The sequence below is a fragment of the Pongo abelii genome, chromosome 4, assembly GCF_028885655.2.
Source record: "Pongo abelii isolate AG06213 chromosome 4, NHGRI_mPonAbe1-v2.0_pri, whole genome shotgun sequence".
Taxonomy (NCBI): domain Eukaryota; kingdom Metazoa; phylum Chordata; class Mammalia; order Primates; family Hominidae; genus Pongo; species Pongo abelii.
The window spans coordinates 38,695,203-38,720,328 of record NC_071989.2 but is presented as its reverse complement, the minus strand read 5'-3'; the positions used below and the strand labels follow the sequence as shown (position 1 = coordinate 38,720,328).

Here is a 25,126-nt window from a genome sequence, read left to right as displayed (position 1 = left end):
TCAGGATCCCGTGCCCCACTCTATCCTTCCTCCCTAGGACAGGGACTGCTGTTAGCCTCTGAGCTCCCTGGCGACACCCCAAACTTTTCTTTTCAGCCAAGAGCCTGGCCAGCCTTCAACATGCTCTCCCCACAGCGGCTACCCAAAAGCCAGGCACAGATCCCATCTTCCGGCCGGTCCAGTCCCTCCTCCTCAGAACAGCAACAGGGCCAGCTGCCAAGTGTCAGGGAGCAGGTGGAAGGAGGACAAGGGGAAGAGAGGGCACCGCATTGCGATGGGGGAGGGCGGCTGCTGCTCCCATCAGGCCTGGCCTGGCTGGGCACTGAGAACATCATGGACCTTGCCTCCAGCCCCAAGGGTTAGAGAAGGTCGGAGAAGAGCTATGGCCAGGGGGTCACGGCATCCCTACTGCACCCTGCTGTGAATGACATAGGATTTGCTGGGGTGGACCGATTGCATCAGCAGTGACGCTTTTCCACGCTGCTGAGTCCATGCCCTCCGCCAGGCAGCTTAGTAGTTCTCTCATGCTGGAGAAGAGCCCATATGTCACGTGGGGGCCGGCCCGTTTCTTCCTCTCTTGAATCCACAGATGAGTGGGGTGTGGCAGTGCCAAGCCGAGGCTGCGAAAGGCCTTCCACCTTTACTCTCGTGCTCGTGCCCTCCCCCATTGTTAGGAGAAGGGCATGCTCAGGCCAGCCCATTAGCCCAGGAGGAGGACAAGAAACACAAGGAGCAGACACAAGCCACCTCACCAACCCAGCCAAGGCTGTCCTGAATTAGCAACCCTGACACGTGTGAGCAAGTCCAACTGACACCAGAAGATCCACCTAGTCAAGCCCAGCCAAGATTGGCAGAGCTGCCAAGCTGACCACTCAAGGTGCATGAGGAATAAACACTCGTTGCTGTATGCCATTGCAGTTTTGTGATTTTTGTTATGCAGCATTATTGTGGCCATGACAGCAGATACACATAGAGAGACATCTGGACACCCAGGAGCCCACATGGGATACACTGTCTCTTACCCTGTCCTCTGACCCTGAGCCTCCCAGGTCACCAGCTACTCTTGGGTCCCTCCACTCTGCTGCTCTCTCACCTGTCAGATCCCTACTCCCCTGACCCTGTCATCACGTCACTCTTCTCCCGTTAGCCTCATCTGCTTCCCACCCAGAGGCAGGTGGTTCTACTCCCAGGCCTGCATCCCTGGGTCATTGCATTTTTCTCTGGATAACACTTCCATGGAACAACAACTCATCAGCAACAGCAATTCTAGCTTCAGTTCAGCTGAATACTTTGCTAAGATCACAATGATATGTATGGCTGGAGGGAATCCATCAAAATGGGCTGTAAAAGCAACTCCATGACATCTTGGGAAGCACTGGCCCCAACAGTATCAAAGGAAGAGGTGTTGAGGCAAGGGTGTCTGGGAGGTGGAGGACCCACTTTCTACCATACGGCCTTTCTCCGGATTGCACTCATATAAGATTATGTGTCTAGGAGTGGATGATGATGATGATGATGATTACCATGATTCCTCTGGGAGAAAGGATCCTGGCCATCAAAGCTTCCCAAAGACAGGAGATTGGGGCACAAAGTGAACCTCTCTAGTTTATTCATCTTTTAGAATTACATTATGTGCTTAAAACTGTGCCTTGCACAAACCCCAAAAGTATTTGCTGAATGAATGCTGCACAAACAAAAGTAGAGTCAAGACTGGGACTAATTATAGGCTCTTGCATAAGTTAGATCATATTTTCCCCCTCTTTGGGGGCAGTGTTCATCTCACCTTTCCCTTAGTAAGTCCATCATGGGGATCTGCCAGTGAACCAGCTGTCTCTGGGGTCATGTGCATGCATAGCAAAGGGGCACAGCTCATGGTACAGAAGGAAGAAGTCCTGTTTCTCTGGTTCTCACCCAGATGCTCAGACCATCTGACAGCATGTCCCCCCACCCCTGCACAGCCTTAGGAACACTGATTGTATTAGTGTCCACTAGTATGGATCTGACCTCCACAAAATCAGTAACACCTCCATAAGTGAATGAATGAATGAATAAGTTCTAGCTTTGTCCCCTTTATTCAAGTTTACTATAGATATTCCCCCTCTCTTAAAACAAAAATGACAGTGACCTACCTCGGTAACACATGTTCCTTTTAATCTGCTTATCTTGGAAAGCTTCATATTCATCCCCTTGAGCCGTCAACATTTACCAAAAGAGAACGGTCAGCTCCCCAAGTTGCCCACCCGAGTTACCTATCCATTCCACTGACACCACAAACGGCCCAAACAAGTCTCTTTTGGGAGAAATTTTTAGGAAAGGTGTGCAAGAATTCAGGGTCATCCACCCAAACTTCCAAAAGTATACTGTGTGGACAGTCTGCAGCTATAAAAATATACACATACAAAAGTACAGCTATAAAATCATGGGGGCTCAGCTCCTTAACTCTGCATTATAAAAAGTAGGGATTTCACATTCGAGGTAAGCTCTGGGGAAGGGGGCCACATTATGATTATGATTCTGTGTTTGTTCTCCTTCCATCTTTATTTTCATGGACTAGTCAGAACAGTGAACCAGCCAGTAAGGAGTGGAAGGGGTTAATCCAAACAACCCACGGGCCAAGGTGGGAAATGTGAAGTTCAAGGTCGCACAGTCATTCTGCTGTCAGGAAGAGTGCCATGAGTCAGGGAAGGAGAGGAGTATTTTAATACTGCCCTGCGGGTTTCTTTCTCTCTCTCTCTCTTTTTAATGTACTATGAATCACAACACAGTCATTGAGCTATAGCAGACAGGCTCTGGAATTTGCATTGATGTGTGATCTCTGGCAGCCGCTACATATTCAATGGACAAAGTCCGATGCCTCCTACACAGAGAATTCTGCTGGGTCAGCTCGTGGAGTGTCAGCAGGAAAGGCCACCCAGGGATGCCTGTTTTGGTTCTTAGTTTCTCATCAGTGTGTACTTTCTCCTTGGTGAGAAGAAACACACCTGGTCCCTGGGCCTCTGCATATAGCATCAGGCAGGGTCTGAGGGCCCCTGGGATTCTCAGAATAGAAGGCTCTGTCCCTTGGGCAAGGCCAGCTGGTGTTACTTGGCTCCACAAGTGTTGATGTTTTTCCCATCCACGGCATCTTCTACGAGGGAAATGTGGTAATCGGTGGACAGGGTGAAGTGAGAGATACAGCCCACAAGCCCTCTCATATATTGCCTGTTAGTGTGCAGAGCAATTTCCTTCATTCCACCTGCCAGGAAACAAGAGGGAGATGAGGTGAGCCAAAGGGCAGGTGTCAGCAGGGCAAGGTCAGGGTTCCAGTTTGGGGCCCTTGAATGGCTGCTGACCAAGGCATCCCTTGATTCACAGGACACGTTAGGGCTGTGGGCCCCTTGAGCTGCTCGGTACCTCATCTCTCTCTATTTCATAATTATCCTTGAAGGAACAGATTGACTTGGATCAGTTTGTACACAATCAAAAGCTATAAATTCATTCCTCATGTGTGATTTCTGGCCCAACTGAGACCTTGAGACCAAAATAGTGTCTAGTAAATTTTGAACTGTGGTATAATGTCAACAGAATGCAGTGTGTAGTTAGAAGTGATGTCATCTTAAACCAAAACAAATGCACTGATGTCGAATGCTTTCAATAGAAAATATCATATAGATAAAAATAGCTTTTCATTTTTATGTGTCTGCACTAGTGAATTAATTATAATGAGCCATTTACAGAAATACTAGTCATTCTATTCTGCAAGGGGAAAGAAAGACAGGTCCTGTTTTGTCAGAGAGAATTCATGGAGCTATATTTAGCAGGTTCCTGTTCTATAAACAAGAAAAGCCTGGTTTTCCTGATGGATCTGTCCAAAGCATAAAAGCATCGAAGGGAGCCCTTCCTGCCCCCTCAGCCATGAGTCAGCAGTTCAGAAAATGAAAGAATGGAATATCTGGAGGGCTTCCTGATTTACAGGTATTTGATCCAGCAAAGTGCACAGCCTCGGCACAGCAAATGGGAGACTAACAAGAAAATCACTGGCCTAATTTTGCTTTGGTCGAAGGTCGGTCACTTACCCACATACAGAGCTCCATTGATGTTAAGCTGCCGCATCATGCCTGGGGATTTGCCTGTTCTGGCTCCATAGTCATCCACGGTTATCTTTCCTGACTGGCCATCCCTGCAAAACACCAAAACAAAAAAGAACAAAAAGCCCGGCATTTTTGGAGTTCATTCAATCATTCATTCATTTCAATACAAATGTATTAAAGGACCCACTATGTGCCAGGTACTGTGCTACATGATGGGGCTGCAGAAATCAAAGCAAAAAGCAAATGTGTGGCCCTCAGGAGACTGTGGTCTACTGAGGAAGACAAAAAGTCAAACTGTGAATGACAACACAGTGCCAGCACTCCATGGTAAAGACCACAAGGGTGCTGTGGAATTACATCAGAGGAGCAGCGCCTAACTTAGACTAGAGAGAGGACAGTTATTAGAGAGATGGTCAGAAAAAGCTGCTCAGAGGAGATTCTGTCCAAAATGAGTCTTGTAGGCTGGGTAGGTAAGTCAAGTGAAGGAGAAGGTTATGCAAACAGAGAAAGCAACAACAGCAAGGAGAAAGAGCAGGGGTTAGCACAAATGGAACTCACAGAACACTGGAGCTGGGAAAGGTGAAGCCCCAGGCAAACGGTCAACCGCTTGTAAGGAGTTGAGAAGTTATCCTGAAGGTGAGCGGGCCAGGGAAGAAATTTCAGGGGAAGCCCAGGAGAGCTTGTGGCAAGGCATGGGAAGCCATGGGGAGCTGGGATTCTAAGTAGAATGAGAAGCCAATGAAGCAGTTTTTGTAGGTATAAGATTGTTCTATGAGAAGACTGGCTCAGAAGTTTCTAAAGGACCCACAGAGCCCTAAAGTGACTCTGAAGACAGGAAAAGGGAGGTGTTCATTGGTGGCAAGGGCTTTGTAGTTTTCAAAGCTATTTTTCAAACCTATCCAGCCCCATGAGCCTTTTTCAAGCAAATACATTTGCTTCTATAGCACTAGGGTGTGGACTCACTCAGGCTTCACTTCTTGATAGCAACTCTTCTAGAGCTTTAGAGAACTTTCTCTTGTTCTGTCCCCATCTTTGAGACCACAAACTTCCCATTTGGGAAGTGCTTTCTTAGAATCCTGTATCTGAATGCTGTGACAGGCAGAACCCGCAACAGCTTGCCTTGCTTGCCCTGCCTTAAAAAAATTACTCTAAAATATTCCATTTTTTTCTACTTACTGTAGTTCATAAAGTCTAAGACTTTTTCATTTTTTATATCTAAAATGAAGCTATACCTTATAATCGATGGCATCTTAGATTTGAAAAAATGTGGTGTCACCTTCTAACATAATAACATGCTTCTTTATCATGTTTATTACTTATTGTCTGTTGCTTCCCATTAGAATGCAAGACCATCAAGGCAAGGATGTTAATTTTCTTCAATGAGGTATCTCCTGTGTCTGGAATAATATAAGGCTCATCCCAGATGATGAATGAACAAGTGAATCTGTGGAGCTTCAGCGTCCTCACCTAAGATGGGAATAGCTATGCCCATCTCCCAAGATTATTGTGGAGATGAGATGTTATGCGTACAAAGCACAGGGCATGATACCTGATACATATCTTGCTCTATAAAGACTGGTAGAGGAGTGTGTTGTTATTGTTATCAATATCATTATCATTTTTATCCACAAAATGAAGATTATAAAGCCTAAGTTGCTGTGAATATTAACTGAGGCAAAGTATGAAAAGTACCTGGCACCCGGAGATGTTTAATAAACTGGAATTTATTTTCTCTTTTCTGCTGGGATTAATGCCTGCAAGACCAGGATTCCCCAGAGCAAGACACTGTCCAAAGCAAGGCCCCCTGGGCAATCTCCTTTTCATTGACACTCCTATCTCTAACCCTGGAGCCTGCTACAGAGAATTAAGGTATCAGCTCAATCCTTCTTGCCATAATTGATATCCATGGCCTAGACCCAGTTCCCCCTGAGAACTCTTCCCTTCTAGGCCTGTCTGCTCACAACTCACAGTATCTGCTGGAATCCTCCCATTCATCCAGTTCCTGGGCTCAACTCCTTCTGTTCAGACCTCATTGCAACCTAAGACCCACTAGGAGAGGTATCCCATGATGCCAATAGGAAAAGCCAAGTCTGCTGAGCCATCTGCATGGTGCCCAGCTTGACGCTCTGACATGTGAAATTCTTCCTGTAGAATATTCCACTGCCTTATCCCTCCCAAACATCTGAAATCCTAGCTTTGGGTGGGTTTCATCATGGGGTGGGATGGAAAGGGCTTTCAGCTGGGATTGTAATCTTGGCTTTTCCCACAAACAGTTGTATAGTCTAGGGGAAGATCATTTAACATCAGTTTCCTTAGATGTCTAGGAAGCGCCTGGTATCCTCACCAGTGTGTATCTTGATATACATAATCAAACCCCAACAACAACTGGGAAGGTTTAAAAATTATTCCACAATGTGTGAGTATTCTACCAATGATCTCTACCCAAGGAAACTGGGAGAAGGGTGTTGTCCCCTGATGTTCCCAGGGTGGGGATTTGTAGGGATCAAGCGTGGTTAGAGGTAAAGAGCTCAAGCATTTCATATTCCTTTGGATGTCTCTGGCCAAGCCCCTTTAAAGATGGGTAAGAGGGAGAAATGAAGAAGTAAGAAGCCATAGAGTTTGGAGTATTTTGGAGTTAGGCCAGACTCTGAATTTTTGACGTGTAGTCTAGAAACTATCTGAAATCCAAGCATGTGGATATTCATGATGGGAAAACATTTCTTTTTTCAGAAAGTTAGAGTTGGGACTTCATCAAAATCACCCTCTGTCTCAAGGGCTTTCTAGACCATCTGGGAAGCTGAGAGGCACAGATCTGCCTCTGTATCCCCATTTCCTCTAGGGTTTCAAAGGCAGGCCCAGCAGCCAGGGGTTGGGGGCCCAGCAAGGCTCTCTCCATTGCAGCCTATATGGGAGCTGAGTAGGAAAGTAGCCATGGTGGGCGCCATGTTTCCCAGGCCTCACTCATGACTTTACCCACTGGCTTCCCCAGAAAAGGTTATGATAAATTCCCAGGGAACCCCAACCAGACCCTCATTTCAGCTTATCTTCTGGGACCTTCATCTAACTTGCGAGATTAACATTTCTAAGTTTTAGCCTGCTATTTCATTTCCGAAAATATGTTGTTAGAAATACGGACAAAGGTATTAATAGTAAAACTATTATATGAAGAAGAGCAAAGGAATGATTCATCCAAAGTTAATCAGAAGTCAGGATGGTGATTACCTCTGTGATGGGGGAGATATGTAATTGGGGCTGGGTGAAATACAGTCAGCTTCTAAGGTTTAGGTAATGTTAAAAAAAAAAAAAAAAGTAGCCAGGTGCAGTGGCTCATGCCTGTAAATCCCAACACTTTGGGAGGCCAAGGCAGGAGAATTACTTGAGGCCAGGAGGTTGAGACCAGCCCTGGCAACATAGCAAGGCAGATGGTGCACACCTGTGGGCCCAGCTACTCAAGAGGCTGAGGTGGGATGACTGCCTGAGCCTGGGAGGTCAAGCAAGGCTGCACTGAGCCATGATGACACCACTGTACTCCAGCCTAGGTGACAGAGCGAGACCCTGTCTCAAAACAAAACAAACAAAAAAAAAAGCCGGAGGGGTGGGGGAGGATTGCCTGTACAATGAGATTTGAAAGTCTTTTTTTTTTTTTTGAGATGAGGTCTCACTCTGTCACCCAGGCTGGAGTGCAATGGCATGATCCTGCTACCTCCATCTCCCAGGCTTAAGCGGTCCTCCCACCTCAGCCTCCCAAGTAGTTGGGATTATAGGCATGTGCCACCACACCCAGCCAATTTTTGTATTTTTTGTAGAGACGGGGTTTTGCCATGTAACTCAGGCTGGTTTCAAACTCCTGAGCTCAGGCGATCCACCCGCCTTGGCCTCCCCAGGTGCTGGGATTCCAGGTGTGAGCCACCATGCCCGGCCCAAACATTCTTTAAAGTCCGCATACCCTAAACTCTCAAGGCTCTTCCAGTTCAGCCATCAAAAGGTTTCTTCTCCAGAAGGTTACTGCTTAATGAAGGTTTGGGGTTCAGTTTCCCTGGCCTGTTAGTGTCAGTGTAGGGCACAGCGGGAGTTGGTAGAAAATTCCCTGAATGCCCTGGATCAGGGGTAATAGGATGCCAGGCAAAGTTGGGGAACAGGACAGTGGGACTACAAGGGAACTGGACACCACATTCCACCACTGCTCAGCTCTGGCTCTGGCTCGTGCTGCGGGAGGGACTCACCTAACAGCCTTCACTCGGTGCCACCGACCATCGTTGAAGGAGCCATTCACCATGATGGATGCCACACCACTGCCCAGGTTATAGCTAAGGCATTGGAGAAGAAGAAGACAGAGAACAGAATAAAACACTGAGGCATAAGCAGACACGGTTCACAGACGATTCTCAGGGCAAAAGTTCTTTGCAACTCAGACTGCGGTTTCCTTAACAAAAAACAAGAGTGTTATAAAAGTTGTTGGGTTTCCAGGCTGGTTCATGAAATTAAAAATTATCAGACTTTTAAATTATGGTAAAATATACATAATATAACCATGGCCATCGTAACCATTTTTAAGCATACAGTGCTGTAGCATTAAGTACATATTCATATTGTTGGGCTGGCAATCTCCAAAACTCATCTTACAAAGCAAAAGCATTGCATTAAATAATAACCCCTCATTCTTCCCTCCCCGCAGCCCCTGACAACCAGCCTTCTACCTTCTGACTCCATGGATTTGATTCTTCTACATACCTCATATGAGTGGCAGCATAGAGTATTTTTCTTTTTTGTGACTGTGACTGGCTTACTTCACTTAGCATAATGTTATCAAGATTGTTTTTTAATGCCCTCATGTAAGGCAACATCAGTACTAGAGTATCAGGAATACCAAGAAGGGCTTTATCATGTATAATGTTCTATCCTGTGTTGCGATGATGGTCTGCCCCCTCCCTCCACCCGCCAAATTCATGTCTACCCAGAGCCTCAGAATGTGACCTTATTTGAAAATAGGGTCTTTGCAGATTCATTAGTTAAGATGAAGTCATACCGGATTAGGGCAGCCATGGATCCAATATGACTGGTATCTTTATGAGAAGAGATTTGGACGCCAGAGACACACAGAGACAGGGAACGCCATGGGAAGATGGAGGCAGGGACTGGAATGGGGCATCTCCAAGACAAGGAATGCCAAGGGCTGCCAGCCACCACCAAAACCTGGGGGACAGGCATGGAGCCAATTCTCCCTGAGACCCTCCAGAAGAGGCCAACCCTCACACTGCATGGTGGATTTCTAGCCTTCAGAACTGCGAGAGAGCCCATTTCTATTGTTTTAAGCCACCTAATTTGTGGTCATTTATTATCAGAGCCCTAAGAAATGAATACATCTGTTTTCACTTTTTTTTAAACTGAACATTGCAGAGTAGGGTGAGCCCCAGAGAGATTAAGGGAATTTGCCTAAAATCACAAACCTAACGTAGAACTTGAACTTGGTGTATCCTCTGCTCTTATCCCATTTAACTCTGCTATCAGGTTTCTCTAGTGGCTTCCTATTTTCTGTTTCAGTTCCCAAATACCCCGATACCATAAGGGTTTCAGAAAACATGAGCATGTTGTTACCAGAGAGAAATATCCCCCTTAATCCAGTGTTCATTCAATTATTCTAATTAAATTTAATTCGACAAATATTTAGTGGGTGACTACTCTAGCCCGGGCACTGGGCCAACTGCCCAGACTTTCCCTGGATAATACGATAAACCCTAGGCCATCAAGCTTTTGAAGGGAAGTATGTTCCACCTGGGATGACTCCCTCCTCATTTTGTAAGAGGACATATCTCTCCTTCACCTCATTGTCCAAGAGAGAGGGATGTCGAGAGAAAATCTGGATGAGTTAACAAGCACTCGCATGTACTCATTCTGAGAAAACAGCAAGAATAGAAAGTGCTTGGCTTTCTCCAGAGAAAGCACCATAGGTCATTCCTTTAATAATGGAGGCTCAAAGAACTCACACAGCCCATTGACATTTAACCAAGAATAGGACTTGGGGTGACTTGACAAACCCTGGGACACAGCTGCCACTCTGACCCTGAAAAGTCCACTGTTTTCTAATGAATTTTCCCACATCAAGTATCTCCTTGTATAAAGCAGCCTGGCGGCGGAATTTTGAGATTTCATGATTTGGTGGCTAAATACTTCTTGAATGAATAGGAAATAGGGCAAGTTGCTGGTGGGCAGAAACTTAGCTGAATTACTATCTATGGCCATTCTGAGAGGCAGCGTGGGGTGATAGAAAGAGCACGGACACTCAGATTCAGCGGACCTGCCTTGATCCCCAGACTTGCTAGTTAACAGCTCTGTGACCTTGGGCAACTTGCTTCATATTCTCATCTGTCAAACGGGGATAATAATCCCTCCCCTGAAGAATCCTAGGGAATGCTAAGTAATATGACATATGTAGGAAACACTGCACATCATAGGAGCCAAATGAATAATCCCACCACTCCAAACAGAGGCAGCACTTAGTGCAGCTTGGATACGGGGTTGACAATGCACCCCAAGGAGAAAGTTGAAGGAGAAAGTTGCCACCAAGGCTTAAATATGTCACACCTCTCCTGGAAGACTAGCCATGTGTGAAAGTAAGCCAACAAGCTGTCAATATATAACCAAAGCAGTCCGGAACACCCAGATCTCAGAATCAAGGTGACCTGGCTGTGTAAGTGAAGGGAGGCTGGATTGGAACATGATTGTGGTGCAGTGAATGAAAACCTTTTCAGTTGTCTAAGAGCCCATCTAGACAAAGGGTGCCCTTCCTTCTGTTCTCCAGCCCGACAACTCTCCTGTTCAGGCCAAGAGCCAGAATGTGCTCTAGGGAGTCAACCATGAAATTGGCAGACAGGAATCCAGCCATCACTGTGGGAGGGGGCAACTCAGTTGGCTTCTCCATGGCCTGATTCCCCAACCCTTCAATTCCATCTGATTTCAGACCCTCCAAAGAACCTCCCACTTCCCCCCGACATGCTGATACTCACCCTGGAAAAGCTCCCTCATGTATATAATCATAAATGACCAAGAAGAGTGGTTACCTTCACCGGGAGAAGAATGAGGGAGCATTTTTGGGTGGTGGACATGTTCTATATCTTGTTCTGGGTGATAGTGATTCAGTGTTTACATATTCTAAATGTATCAAGGTCTACACTGAACAGGTGTGCATGGCATGGAAAGTATGCCTCGGTATAAAAATGTAGAAACAAACAGATATAAGAATGTATGTCTAACTTCTCTACCCATGTCTTGGGAACCTGGCTGCCATGATGGGTTATTCTGAGCCGCTCAGCTTGGTGTGCACAAGAGGCTGTGAGCCAGAGCACCAAGGTGGGCCCCCCAGAAATACCTTCAGGTGAGGCCTTTTGGAAACCACTCGGCCACCTTCCTGCTTTCCTGTGGTGGCACTTTTAATCATGTCCCCTTTAAATTGTAGCACAAGGCACTTTGCTAATGTCAAGTCTCTTCCCCCTCTTCGTTGCATGAAGATGTGATGAGGTGAAATTAAGCGGGCAATGTTCACTGTGAACGGTCAAGCAATGTTCACAAACCCCGCCGGTGATAGGTTTTATGGCCCACATACAATCACAAAACAAAATGAAACAAAACAAAAACAAAACAGAAAACAGAAAAACACACTCATTTTCGCTGAGCACTTTGATTTCCTTATTTTTTCTGCTAAATCTTGCACCAAAACTATAAATATATATACATATATACATTTTTAGAATCCCCTTGTTTTTCCCTATTCTCTGGCAGAAAGCCTTTGAGCACTAAATTAGCCAAAGAACCAGCTTTTAGGTAAAGAAAGTCATGAAAGTTGAGACTATATTTTATTATCTTAGGATTCCTCTTCCATCTGTTTTGAGCCTGGATCAAACACTGAAACCTCAAGAACGATTTGTCTGCTCTGTAGAACGATTCACTCTCCAGACTGCACAGATCTGTGCTCCCTGGGGGCAGGGCCCGTGACTTATTAAAAATAACAATAACAATAATAAAAATAAGAACTACATTTTAATAATAACTACATGTTCTCTCTCTGAGGTAAAGGCTTCTAAGACTCAGAAAATGCTTGAGCAAGGATCATACTTTTTCTTATCATTATCATTAATTAGCTACACCAGACCCCACACTGAACCCCTTACATGAATTCATTCATTTAATCTTTACAGTGAACCCTGTCGTTTTGCAAGGAGGGGACAGAGGCTGAGATTTAGGTAACTTGCATGAACCCACATGGGGGATCAGGCATGTGTGATTCCAAAGCCACTTCTGACCCTGTTTCTCAGGGCATGGGTCCCGGAAACACCCGGGTGCTTGTTTCTAATCAGACCCCGGTGCCCACCACACCGCTGACGTCTTCAAACCACTGGCCTACACTGGAATTCCTCTCTGTCCCCAGCCCGCCAGTACGCTTCCCTACATCAGCATCGGGGACATTGATGCGGTGGGATAACAGCCCAGATGGAGGAAGAACAGAGCAGCAGCGATGGGGCGGCTCCAGGACCAGAGCAGGCACAGAAGTCGGCCTCAGCCTGGGTTCAGCAGTGTGTCTTACACAGATCACAATCAGAACTCCAGGATTAGAAGAAAAACAGAGGGCCAATTTTCAGAATCCTGAGAAAGAAATGGTAACAAGAAGCATGTTCAGGATAAAGCAGAGCAGTCTGAAGGATCCTAAGCAGGTGGGAGAGGGGAGGGGGCTCTCCAGGGCTGGTCATGGGAGCTGGTGGGAGCTGTTTCCCTACTGGAGTAGAATGGGTGGTGAATAGGTTCAGCTGGCAGTTTAGGGGGAAGTTGGACCATCCCACCCACAGCTGAGCTACTGTTTCGGTTCTCTTTTCTGGGCACAATCAAGTACTTGAGGCCTTGATGAGGTTAACCACAGGAAAACCACAAGAAAATGGCTTCAAGGCAGCCAGTCTGAAATAGGGTGTGAAGAGCTCTGTGTTCAACCTCTGGGCCAGCAATGGGTGGGAGGCTATGGAGGACAGGAAGGCAGAGATGGTGAGAAGCTGCCTCTCACCTGCCAGCATCCAGCCTCAACTACATACGACTCTCCAAAGTCTCCAACAATCATAAGATGGAGTCACTTAGCATGCTCTGCTATCTAGGGAATAGCATGACATTGGACAAGTGATATTTCCTCTCAAAATGCCTTTTATTCAAACAGAAAGATTTCTGTTATCCTACTTGGGCTGTCAGTAATCTTAGCACAGGACCAACAGAAGCCCCAGAATTAAGTCTTCAACTTCTCCATTGTTTAGTGATCCCTCCTTTGTCTATTTCAATTCAATTACTTTCATATCATTTAGCGAACACTTGAGCTAGTCATCAGAGGGTGAATTAAGAAGTAGAAGTCCAAGAAATGAGTTCCCCCATGGAACTCAAGGCTTTGAGGGTTTCAGAATCGTCTGGGGAAACGGTTACCACACAGATTGCTGGACCCCACCCCTAGAGTGTTTCTGCTTCAGTAGATCAGGGTAGGGCCTGGGAATGTGGATTTCTAACAAGCTCCCAGGTGATGTTGAGGCTGCTGGTCTGGGGACCACACTTGGAAAGCCACTGTCTAGATGAGCGATGTCTAACCTCGTGTGAGGATGTGCCATGACAATCTCTAGAGAAGTGGTTTGATATTACAGGAGACAGTCCCTGCCCCTTGGAAGCTCAGCTTTCACCCAATCTGGTAAGAAGAGTGGGGAGAAATCATTCAGGTAATTCTTTAACTACTTCATAGCTACACATTTGACAAATTTGGAAACAGTCTAAATTCACTTAAAAGAGGGAAAAACTTCTGCCTTATCGGTAACATCCGAGAAGTATTTACAAAACTCTCATGTTGGGTGGATCTACTGAGACATGAATCTGTGCTTTGTTCCTCTGGCAGCAGGAGACTTGAAAGCAGGGATTCTCCTTCCCACAGCTACACAGCTAACAGGGAGCAGAGTCAGAATTTAAAGTCAGGGCTCCTGGAGCTTAGGGTTTTAGACCTCCCTGAGCTGCTGAGTCTCAGGCTGAGTACTTGCTTCCATGCTTGGCCTTTGTGCTTGGCAGTATCCAAGTCCTCTTTCTGCCCCTTCCTAATTTATGAGTAGGGAGCATGCAGCAGTAACACACTAGAACAAGGGAACAGAATTGTTCCTCACAGGGCTAGACGGTCAATTCCTAAGGCTCTGCCATGCAGTTCCTATTGAAGCTACTCAAGTGTGCCATTGTAGCATGAACATGGCCATAGACAATATATAAATGAAAGAGTATAAGCCAGGCACAGTGATTCACGCCTGTAATCCCAGCACTTTGGGAGGCCGAGGTGGGTAGATCACCTGGGGTCAGGGTTCGAGACCAGCCTGGCCAACATGGTGAAACCCCGTCTGTACAAAAAATACAAAAATCAGCCAGACATGGTGGCACGTGCTGTAATCCCAGCTACTAGGGAGGCAGAGGTAAGAGAACCACTTGAACCGGGGAGGCAGAGGTTGCAGTGAGCCGAGATTGCGCCACTGCATTCTGGCCTGGGCGACAACAGCAAGACCCCATCTCAAAAAAAAAAAAAAAAAAAAAGTCCTGTTGGAATACTGCTGTACTCTTTTTTTTTTTTTTTTTGAGATGGAGTCTTGCTCTGTCACCCAGGCTGGAGTGCAGTGGCACGATCTCAGCTCACTGCAACATCTGCCTCGTGGGTTCAAGCCATTTTCCTGCCTCAGCCTCCCTAGTAGCTGGGATTACAGGTGCCTGCCACCACACCTGGCTAATTTTTGTATTTTTTAGTAGAGACGGGGTTTCTCCATGTTGCTCAGGCTGATCTCAAACTCCTGATCTTAAATGATCTGCCCGCTTTGGCCTCCCAAAGTGCTAGGATTACAGGCGTGAGCCACTGTGCCCAGCCCCATCAAGACTTTATTTACAAAAAAGAGTGGTGGGTCAGATTTGGCCTGCAGGCCATAGTTTGCTGACTGCTGCTCTATAAGATGAATGTTGGAAAGAAAGACCAGGAGCTTCCAATAAGCCTTGAAGCTTCAGGCTTCAGCCAATTCCAGCAGATTGTGTTCTGGCTCCCTTCTGAATCACTCTGTTTGGCATGATCTGCAATGTCTGAGAAAATCGCAAGGTGCTGCTGAAGGCAGATGGAGAGGGGGTTACCTGAACACGAGGGCTCCATCCCGAAGGCCCAAGGAAATGAAGTCGCTGTTGGGTCTCATGGGGCTGTCTCCCCTCCACAGCAAAAGGCCATCCTTGGCAGTTGTCTTAAACCTCATGAACACATTTGATCTTGATCCTGACACCCTGGAGGAAATACACAAATAAGTCCACCAAATCAACCACCAACATCTGTTTCCGAGTAATTCCAGTTTTGTCTGCCAGCCCTGAGGAACCAGATGTAAGGATAGTCTGGCACTTTCTGACACTTACTTCATCACCACGAGTCGCACCACGGGTCTAAAGGTCTGGACTGCTCACTCAGCAGCAGTCTCCCTCCCCAAACACTGTGAACCCCACCAGAGAGCATTTGATGAGTGACAGATTAGCAAGACTATGGCCAATGTCACAGCTTCGGCTGCACCCCCATACACACCTCATTCTTTTCTCTTTCCTGTTTTACTACTCAGGGGCCCCATTCCCCAACAGAAAGTGTGTTTCCTAATTACCAAGAGGCTCAAATTGGCAGGCACTCTGGGCTAGGATCACGGCTGTGGATGGCCAGCTCTGGCCGGTGACTGTCCTTGGGGACAAGGTCTAGACAGGGAAAATACCCAAGTGATGGCATCTCAGACAAGGAACATGGCCTGATAGTGAATGGTCTGGAGTGGTGTTGAGGCAGAGCCAGGGTGGAAAAGAACAGGAAGCTTCGAGGAAAGGAGGGATGCTCAGGCTAGGCTGGCTCCATGCTCTGCAGCCACGGCTGGGAATAGGTTCACAGGCTGACGTGCTCTTAGCAATGCTTGGGAATAGACTAGTTCAGAAATTCATTCTTATTGGTGTGATCAGTGTTTCATCTTGCACAGGGAAAAGAGGAAGGCTGAGGTCCTTGAATCAAGCGTGAGATAGGAGGAAACATAATTTAATATTGCTACTAGCATAATGTCATTGGAAAAGTTTCTTTGTCCATTCTCTAGTCACTTGAGCCATCCCTCTGTCTGTCCCACACACCTGGGTCTGTGTCTGCAGAGTGTCCTCAATCGTGAACAGTGGAGGGAACTATTGTCTAGGCTTCCCAGAGCCTGAGCTCATCAGGAAGAGACCAAGTTTGCATTTCCCATGCAGGGCCTCAGAGCAGTGAGGGAGGAGCGAGGTCCCCCAGGCCGGGTGCAGCACAATCTAGCACTGACCCGTTCCCTAGAGACCTGCTCTGCCCAGACTTTCGCTCAGGTTCCTTGCCTCTCCCATTTGCCTTGGGTATATTGATTGGTTACAAGCCAATCAAGAGGTTCCCATTTCTCTTGCCAGTGATTGGTTTAGGGGCAGGCATGTGGCAGCACAGAAGAGACACAATCGTATCCCTTTTGTCCAATGAGATACAATTCTGGGAAGAATTCCTTCTCTTTTAAAAAGAGTCATATGAGAAAAAAAGTCTTTTTGACTTCCACTGGATGTAGTCAGAGTCATCTTATGTGCAGCTTATGGGCAGCTGGGGAGTGGCCTCTGGAGAAGACGCTGAGGACAACAAGCAAGAAATAGGGATGAGACTGGAATATTTGAGGGTACAGCTGCTTCTCTTAACTAATCAACCCAAGATCCAGTGTAAGTCTGGACTCCTTGTGATATGAAATAGTAAATATCCCTCACGGGTAAGGCATTTTAAGCTGAGCTTTCTGTTACTTGGCACCAAAGATATCTGACTGAAAGAGACCCTGAACTTGACTTTTACCTGCAGCCTCACATACATGCATTTGTACTTTCATATACTTACATACACACACACACACACGCACACACACACATACACACACACTATGGTACTCGAGGTAGCTGTGGTTTTGGGCCTTATGTCTCCTGCTCTCATCAAGCCCCTCTACTCCCCCAAACCACCTGGTGGTCTCTCACTAACCCCCAGAGACTGAAGGCTTGGGCCCCTTTCACGCTGTCTCTGCTTTCTAGGGACTGAATGGCCTTCCATCTTTGGAGAGAAAGAGCTGAAGAAGGACGGTCTCTCTTGGCTGGGAATCCATTTTACCTAAGTCCCCATGCCAAGACAACATAGATAAATACAACCTGGGATTACAGAAGTGAAGCAGTGTCTGCCTCGTGTGTGTTGGGCGTTACCAGGGACATCCAATGCTCTAGGAGAATTCCTCCCAACCACCTTTTGTTCTCTGAAAAGCCACCAAACTCCACCCTAAGAACTGGATGCCTTTTGCTTAAAGATTTGCCCTTGTGTGTTAAGATGCAGTCAATCTGAAGAGGAAGGAAAATCCCAGAAGGATTGCGTGGGGAGCAGAAAGGGGAATAGCACACTAGAAACCACAAAGAACTGGGGGAAGGGAAAGAAAGAGATAAGGGGCAGACTGAAAGTGCCGAAGACAAGCTTGACCGAGTTGAGGATTTTGCCATGTCAAAGGCTATTCCAAACAAGAGCGAGGACTCCTGTTTGGAGTCCCAGTCCCAGGGCTGGGACTTCTGCCACCAGAGGTGAGATGCCATGGCTGTGACTTGGGCATTTTCCTGTATCCACATGAAGAGAGCTGAGAAGCCTCTCACTGAACTGGCCAGAGCCTGAAGAGGACAAGAGACCTTTGCTGATGAAGATGCAGGGCAGGTATGGACCCAGCAGGGAACGGGCTTGGATCTATCTGTCCTTCCGCTGCTGGCCCAGGTCAGAGCTGCACACTCCGGCCACGGCATAGCACGAAACTGCTCTGCTCACAGAATCATAGTCATCACTCAGGCTTCAGGAACATCACATTCTCACTGCTTCTCAAAGCCTGAATACTGGAAACTCTGGGACCAGTCGTGTCTTTCTCTCCAGGCCCTTTGACCAGAAAGATACTGGATTGTTTGTAACAGGGTTATTTGAAAGGTCAATTTCTCAAGTTTAGTTTGTTTTTCATTTTATTTTGCTCTAGTTTCTATGTTTATTTCATGTTGTGTGTGTTTTTCCCCTGAGGCCATGGCTGAATGGTCTTCTTTGAGAATTATCTTCTGACACGAAATATAAGAAAAAGCCCTGAGAAAGATATAGAGAAATTTACCCCCAGAAAGCTGAGGAAGGTGCCTGTTAAAGCTTATTACCTCTTCAAGATATCTGGGTTGTCATATGTCAGGTAACTTCGGCCGATAAACTGCGGGATCTCAATGGCTTCTATGATCGCTGAGACAGAACAGAAAAAGGAGATTACATAGTATGTGGTTCTCTTGACCCCTGCACTCACACACATGGCAGGAAAACACCCAGCTCCTGGAAATAGGATGTTTAGCAATTCATCAGCCCCTTCCCTTCGGCCGCACGCATATTTGGCCAGGTTCACAGTTGCCCGGCCCCATGGCCTGGGGTTGGCTTCTCCCCCATTTTTCCCTCCTGGGGAAGTCTTGTCCCTGCCACTGGCCTCAGCGCTGCTGAGAAGGCCTCGCAATGTGCTGAAACTTGAACTGTTCCCAATTATTCTTGGAAGCCAAAGAGCAGGTCTTGTGCCATGTGGGGAGCAGATGGGGATAACCCCAGATGTTCTCCTAGGGAGGCAGAGAAAACAAATCCCTAAATAAGGCCCAATAGGATTCTTGAAAGCTAATTTGCTGCAGAACATTTTAAGCTAGGACTTCGAGAGACTCTAAAGCACTATGAATGAGGCTTGGACTCCAGCATTTCTGATCATTTTCCAGTGTATTTCACAATATCTTTTTTTTTTTTTTTTTTTTTGAAACGAAGTTTCGCTCTTGTTGCCCAGGCTGGAGTGCAATGGCGCGATCTTGGCTCACTGCAACTTCCACCTCCTGAGTTCAAGCAATCCTCCTGCATCAGCCTCTCAAGTAGCTGGGATTACAGGCACCCGCCACCAAGCCCAGCTAATTTTTGTATTTTTAGTAGAGACAGGGTTTCACCATGTTGGCCAGGCTGGTCTCGAACTCCTGACCTTAGGCGATCCACCCACTTCGGCCTCCTAAAGTGCTGGGATTACAGGCATGAGCCACTGTGCCTGGTCTATTTCACAAGATCTTCACTATAATCTCATGAAGTAGCAGGTAGTATGGGGGAAGGGAAGGGTTGGTTATTCTCATTTTACGGAAGAAGAAAGTGAGGAGTAGAAAGCATGGAGGATTTGCCTGAGATCACATAGTTAAGAGAGCACTAGGCCTTGAACCTGACCGGCTCTTCTTAATTCTGGCTTCCGGCCCCCTCTCAACTTTCCAATATTTTAGAAATGCATTTTCTTCCTCCCAAACTCTCATCACTTTGTTTTCCTGCGGAATTAACCTTTTACACATAGTTAGCAAAAGAAGAGTTTAAGTAGCTGTGTGTGATGTCATGAACGGGGGATAAGGCTAGGGGATTTCTGCTAGAGAAATAACAGCAATACCTCTTTCCTCTTTGGAAAGATACAGAAGTGGTGGTTCAAAGAAATTAAGGTAGAATAAATCTCAAATTCAAAGAAATGTACAAAATGAGGGAGAATAAGAAGGTTTATAAAACACATTATAATTTCACGAAAATACATGGTTGGTGCAAAGAAGACACTGAACGAAGGACTCTCCACCCGGGAGAGGAAATGTAGAATTATTTGATACTATGAACAATCGTACAGATTAACCTTCAAACTTAAAAAAAGAGCAGAAACAGCAAAGTCGATGACAATGGGCCCCCAAGTACAAGTCCCTATGTTGGCAGCTTCCCAGAGCCTTTCATAAAAACTAAAAAAGAAAGGAAGAGAGGAAAGAAAACAAGAAAAGCAAAGGACGAAACAGAAAATTTAAAAGACAATTTTGGAGGTAACTACCCAAGAAATTGTTCTGTGGTTCTCTGAAGCAGCACAGCCCTGGAAGAGGGCCTGAGGCTGCAAGGACCTAGCAGGGCCGGAGGTGAAGGGCTCTTGTCACTTACAGTTCGGGGCTGCACCCCCAGCCACTCCCTTCTGACTAAGGGAAGTAGGAGGAAGAGGAGACAAGGAAGGGAAACGGAGGAAAAAAGAGCTGGGGGGCAAAATGGCAAGAGGACGGGAAAGGAGCCGAGTAGGAAAACGGGTGGGATGAATGAGAAAGAAGGGACACTGCGGCAAGAAGAGGAGGAAAGAAAGTGCCGAGGAAGACAACCGGGAGAGAAGGCAGCCACCGGGCAAGGAAGGACGGGAAACAGAAAAGGAAAGAAGGCGGCGCCGGAAAAGGAGGGGAGGGAATGGACCCAGAGGAATAGACAGAAATGCCAGGGAGGAGGAGGACACAGCGGCAGGTAACAGTGCAAAAATGGAGGAGGTGGAAGGAAGCTCTCAGCCGGGGCAGCGGGCCCCTCGTTTCAGGACGCCATGGCTGGGAAGGGAGAAGGAGGAGAGAAGATCCAAGCTGAGCGGTGGGGGAGGCCTTCCCGGAGCTAAACGGAACCAAGGACTCCCTGGTGGGTTTGGCTCACCCCCAGGGGGCAGAGGTACAGCCAGGGCCTGTCCCTGCTGTTGTTGGCCGTGGCCGTGAGCCCGTGGCCAACAGCCATCTTTCCCCTGAACTCCTTGCAAGGGTCGGGACGTGCCTGCCACACATCAGCTCTGCACATGAGCTTCCGAGGGGGTCTGTGGGCGCCCCCAGCAGCTGCCGGCTCAGCCCCCAGCTCAGGAGAGAAGTGTCCTCTGGCTGGCCGGCGGGGAGGCTTCCCACCACGCGTAGACATGTCCCAGCTGCCACACCACTCACCCCGGGTCCCCCTGCATGCGGTTGGCCTGCCCTGGCAGGCCCTGGCCCCAGCCCGGAGCGCTCTCGCAGTCTCTCATAGGACTTACTGTACTTACTATTGAGGCAGTAATTCCCACACTCTGCCCGGTGCCAGCATGAAAGAGAACAGGGAGAGTCAGCCTTTCACAGTCCTTGTCAAATCCCAATTACTCTGGTTGCAGATCACTTGAAGCCTGGCTTGTTTCTCTCACAAAGCTCTGCCCGAGGGTCCAGAACGTCCTCTTAGGGAATGTGAATATGAGCCCCGCGGGGAACCACTGGAAATCTCTCCTCAGCATGATTGGCACCCAGCCACCCGCCTCCCCGCCTCATCTCGGCTTAATGAAGGTGGGGGTGGCGGTGGACCAAGAAGATGTTTAGAATCAGCTGTCTGACACTTCTGAGGCTCCCTCACCTTCAACTGACAATCTGCATTTCTTTTAAATCTAGAGAAACAGCTCCTTGCTCAAGAGTTACTTACCTTGTCAATGATTATTACTTTTCTTGGCTCTAGGCTGCATGTGAAAAAGGAATGATAAGCCAGCTAGCTGCCTCTTCTCTCTCCCTAGTGGAAAATATCGCCCTCATTCCCACCCCATCCCCCCTTGCAAGATTCCAGACCCCTGGTTATTTTGTGATTAACAAAGGCAGAGGCACCCTCGAGAAACAACACCACTGAATAAAAAATGGTCAAACTATGCTTCATTTAAGTGAGTATATATAGGGACAAATAATCACATCCAAAATCATCAGAGCTTCAAGTGACCATTGAGCCCTTTCTAGCTCTTTGTAGTTGGTTTAAATGTTGTAAACATTACTATTATTATTATCTTTTGAGAGAGAGTCTTGCTCTGTTGCCCAGGCTGGAGTGCAGTGGCACGATCTCGGCTCACTGCAACCTCTGCCTCCACGGTTCTAGCGATTCTCCTGCCTCAGCCTTCTGAGTAGCTGGGACTATAGGCATGTGCCATCATGCCTGGCTAATTTTTGTATTTTTAGTAGAGTTGGGGTTTCGCCATGTTGGCCAGGCTGGTCTCGACCTCCTGACCTCAGGTGATCCACCCGCCTGGGCTTCCCAAAGTGCCTGGATTACAGGTGTGAGCCACTGTGCCTGGCCAACATGATTATATTTTAACCTAACCCTATACCTAATTTTTTTGCTTTTATTTTACTGAAAAAATTTAATTGACACATAATAATTTTACATATTTATGGGGTACATAGTGATGTTTTGATACATATATAGTGATCAGATCAGGGTAATTAGCATATCCATCCCATCTCAAAATGTATCATTTCTTTGTGCTGGGAACAGTCAATGTCCTCCTGCTAGTTATTTGAAACTATATATTATTGTTAACTATAGTCATCCTATAGTGCTGTGGAACACCAGAACTTATTTCTCCTATCTCCCTATAATTTTGTATCCTTTAACAAATCTCTTCCTATTGCCCACTTCTCTCTACCATTTCCAGTATACCTAATTTTTTCTACATTGCCTTTTTTCTGTGGCAATGGCCTCACTGATTAGTTGAAATGTGTTCTTTTCATTTTCTTACATTTATATCTAGAAGCTTGTGCCATCTGGTGACACACACACACAAACACCCCAGTGGACAGCAGCCTCCAAGCCAGAAGCCCTGCAGTCCAGGCAAAGCAAATTTTCCATTTGAGGAGCTTGGAATTCCCAATAGGCTATAAAGAGTTGGTCAGGTGTGGTGGTTCACACCTGTAATCCCAGCACTTTGGGAGGTCCAGGCGGGTGGATCACTTGAGGTCAGGAGTTCAAGATCAGCCTGACCAACATGGTGAAACCCTGTCTCTACTAAAAATACAAAAATTAGCCAGGCATGGTAGGGCATGCCTGTAATCTCAGCTACTCATGAGGCTGAGGCAGGAGAATCGTTTGAACCTGGGAGGCGGAGGCTGCAGTGAGCCAAGATCACGCCACTGCACCCCAGCCTGGGGTGACAGAGTTAGACTCCATCTCCAAAAAAAAAAAAAAAAAAAAGAGTTGAAGGGACCACTGTTTCTTTCCCACATTCACGGGACCTTAGCAAAGGAAAGGGCCCTGTGGGCGTGGAAGGCTAACTTCCCCAACAACCAGGGCTCCTCTCAGCAGCATCCTTGATGGATGCCTATCCTACCGGAGCAAACACTTCCCACAGTGAGCAGCTCACTCTTCCACAAGGTGGCATGCTCCCGTGCTGGACCATTCTACTAGGTACAGAGATCTTTATTATAGTATGCTGACGGTAGCCACAAAGTAAAAACAAGCAAAACCTTTCCCTAAACGAGCAGCCCTTCAACTATCTGAAGACCAACATCTACACTAAACACCCCCAGATCTCCCATTCTGGGGGTGTTTAATGATATACCATCCACAGAAAAGAAATTCCCTTGAATTTGGCTCTTGTAGTTGGTTTAAATGTTTTCTAAAGGAAGTTATCCTTCGCATTTTAGTGCATTAGTACATCGAAGCATGACTCTAATCATCAAATCATCTTATATTTTTTATTTTTTGAGATAGAGTCTCACTCTGTCACCCAGGCTGGAGTACAGTGGCACGATCTCGGCTCACTGCAAACTTCGCCTCCCGGGTTCAAGCGATTCTCCTGCCTCAGCCTCCCGAGTAGCTGGGATTACAGGCATGCACCACCACACCTGGCTAATTTTCGTATTTTTAGTAGAGATGGGGTTTCACCATGTTGCCCAGGCTGGTCCCAAACTCCTGACTTCAGGTGATTCGCCTGCCTCAGCCTCCCAAAGTGCTGGGATTACAGGCATGAGCCACCGCGCCTGGCCTAACTCTAAACATCTTAAAAGTATATATTGTTATGTGATATCAGGGCATCTGAATGTTTGGTTGTCCTAGGGTTTGTCTTTGCAGACATTACTAAGCTGCTTCCTTAGCCATAGACATCTTATATGACCATGTAACTGACAAGGAATGTATCTTGCTAGTTTTAAGATGGAGTTGATTTTTAAGATGGTGTCACCCTGGCTCTCCTATGCTCCTGGTTCCCTAACAAAGGTGCAGGAATCTTGGGAACCATCTTAGAATTGTGCTATTACAAGTTCCAATTACTAAAGGAGAAAATGACCAGAATGAGGGACTGGGAACAGCCAACATGGTCATTAGCTGAAGGACTGCAGCGAAAAGAGTCTGGGTATTTGTTTAATGTGTATGTTTGCATGTTTCACTCTTTAATTCATCTGTAAGATAAACACAATTGAAATTTTTTTCCTATGTAACAACCAAATACTTCTGTAACAATAATTAAGTAACCTCTCTTTTCCAATTAATTTGAAATGACTTATTTTTAATATATTAAATATACTTTAATATATTAAATTAAATCTATTAAAATAATTAATACATTAAATTTTTATATTTAGTATTAAATATTAACATTATCTTAATATAATTTAATATTTAAAATCAAATATTAATATATTGATATTAAATATAAAAATTGGTATATTAATTTTTAATATAATACATTAAATGATATAACATTTAATATATTAAATTATATTAAAGAGAAATTCCCTTTAGTATGCATAACTTATATGTTTTATTAATTTGTGGTTTTATATACAGAGTTTTCTTATATTTACAGAAGCTTTTTTTACATATATACGCTGGGACCTAAAACAAAAAAAATCACCCAAATCAGACCCTGGAACATGATGTGACTCAAGTAAACACAATATAAATGCCCTAAATGTTGCATGTGTGGTAGGTCAGTATTGATCAGGCAGCATTGGATACTTGAGGACTGTGCGCCCCGATGAGTAAGGCGCTAAGCCTAGCTTTGTCTTAACAGCTATTGACTCTGTCTTATGCGGGGCCACCTGCTGCAGAGAAACACCGCCATCTAGTGGCCTCTGGGATCCTGCACAGTCTGAATTGAAGCTGTTCTAGTAACACAGGGAAGGGAAGCAAGGGCCAAAGCTTAGTTTCCCAGGTGACTTGTCCACTATAGACTGGGAGAACCCAGAGAAAACATCTGTGTCCTGTACTCACCTCTTAGACACTCAGAGCATGGCAAAGGCTCTGAGAGATTCTGCAGAAGAGAGAGAATTGTCTGTTTACTCAGGATTATCCAAATGTATTTCACCAGAGAAGCCTCCTCCCATTTGGTGTATGTGAATGTGTGTGTGTGTGTGTGTGTGTGTGTGTGTGT

At 46.2% G+C, this 25,126-nt stretch overlaps 1 protein-coding gene across 3 annotated transcripts in view; it reads right to left on the bottom strand.

The window, feature by feature from the left end:
- Nucleotides 1–912: 912 nt before the first annotated feature.
- Nucleotides 913–25,126, bottom strand: part of EGFLAM (EGF like, fibronectin type III and laminin G domains) — a 208,877-nt gene continuing 184,663 nt past the window's right edge. For 2 of the 3 annotated variants that reach the window (XM_003776579.5, XM_009240658.4), the window contains 5 exons: nucleotides 18,318–18,396; nucleotides 15,231–15,374; nucleotides 8,294–8,377; nucleotides 4,056–4,159; nucleotides 913–3,235 (listed from right to left, as the gene is read on the bottom strand). In XM_003776579.5, coding sequence (XP_003776627.2) covers nucleotides 3,081–3,235; nucleotides 4,056–4,159; nucleotides 8,294–8,377; nucleotides 15,231–15,374; nucleotides 18,318–18,396 — 566 coding nt within the window. In that variant the 3' untranslated portion in view covers nucleotides 913–3,080. Of the gene's footprint in view, nucleotides 3,236–4,055; nucleotides 4,160–8,293; nucleotides 8,378–15,230; nucleotides 15,375–18,317; nucleotides 18,397–21,013; nucleotides 21,247–25,126 lie in introns of those variants that run through there. The other variant, XM_054555496.2, reaches the window with a different exon arrangement.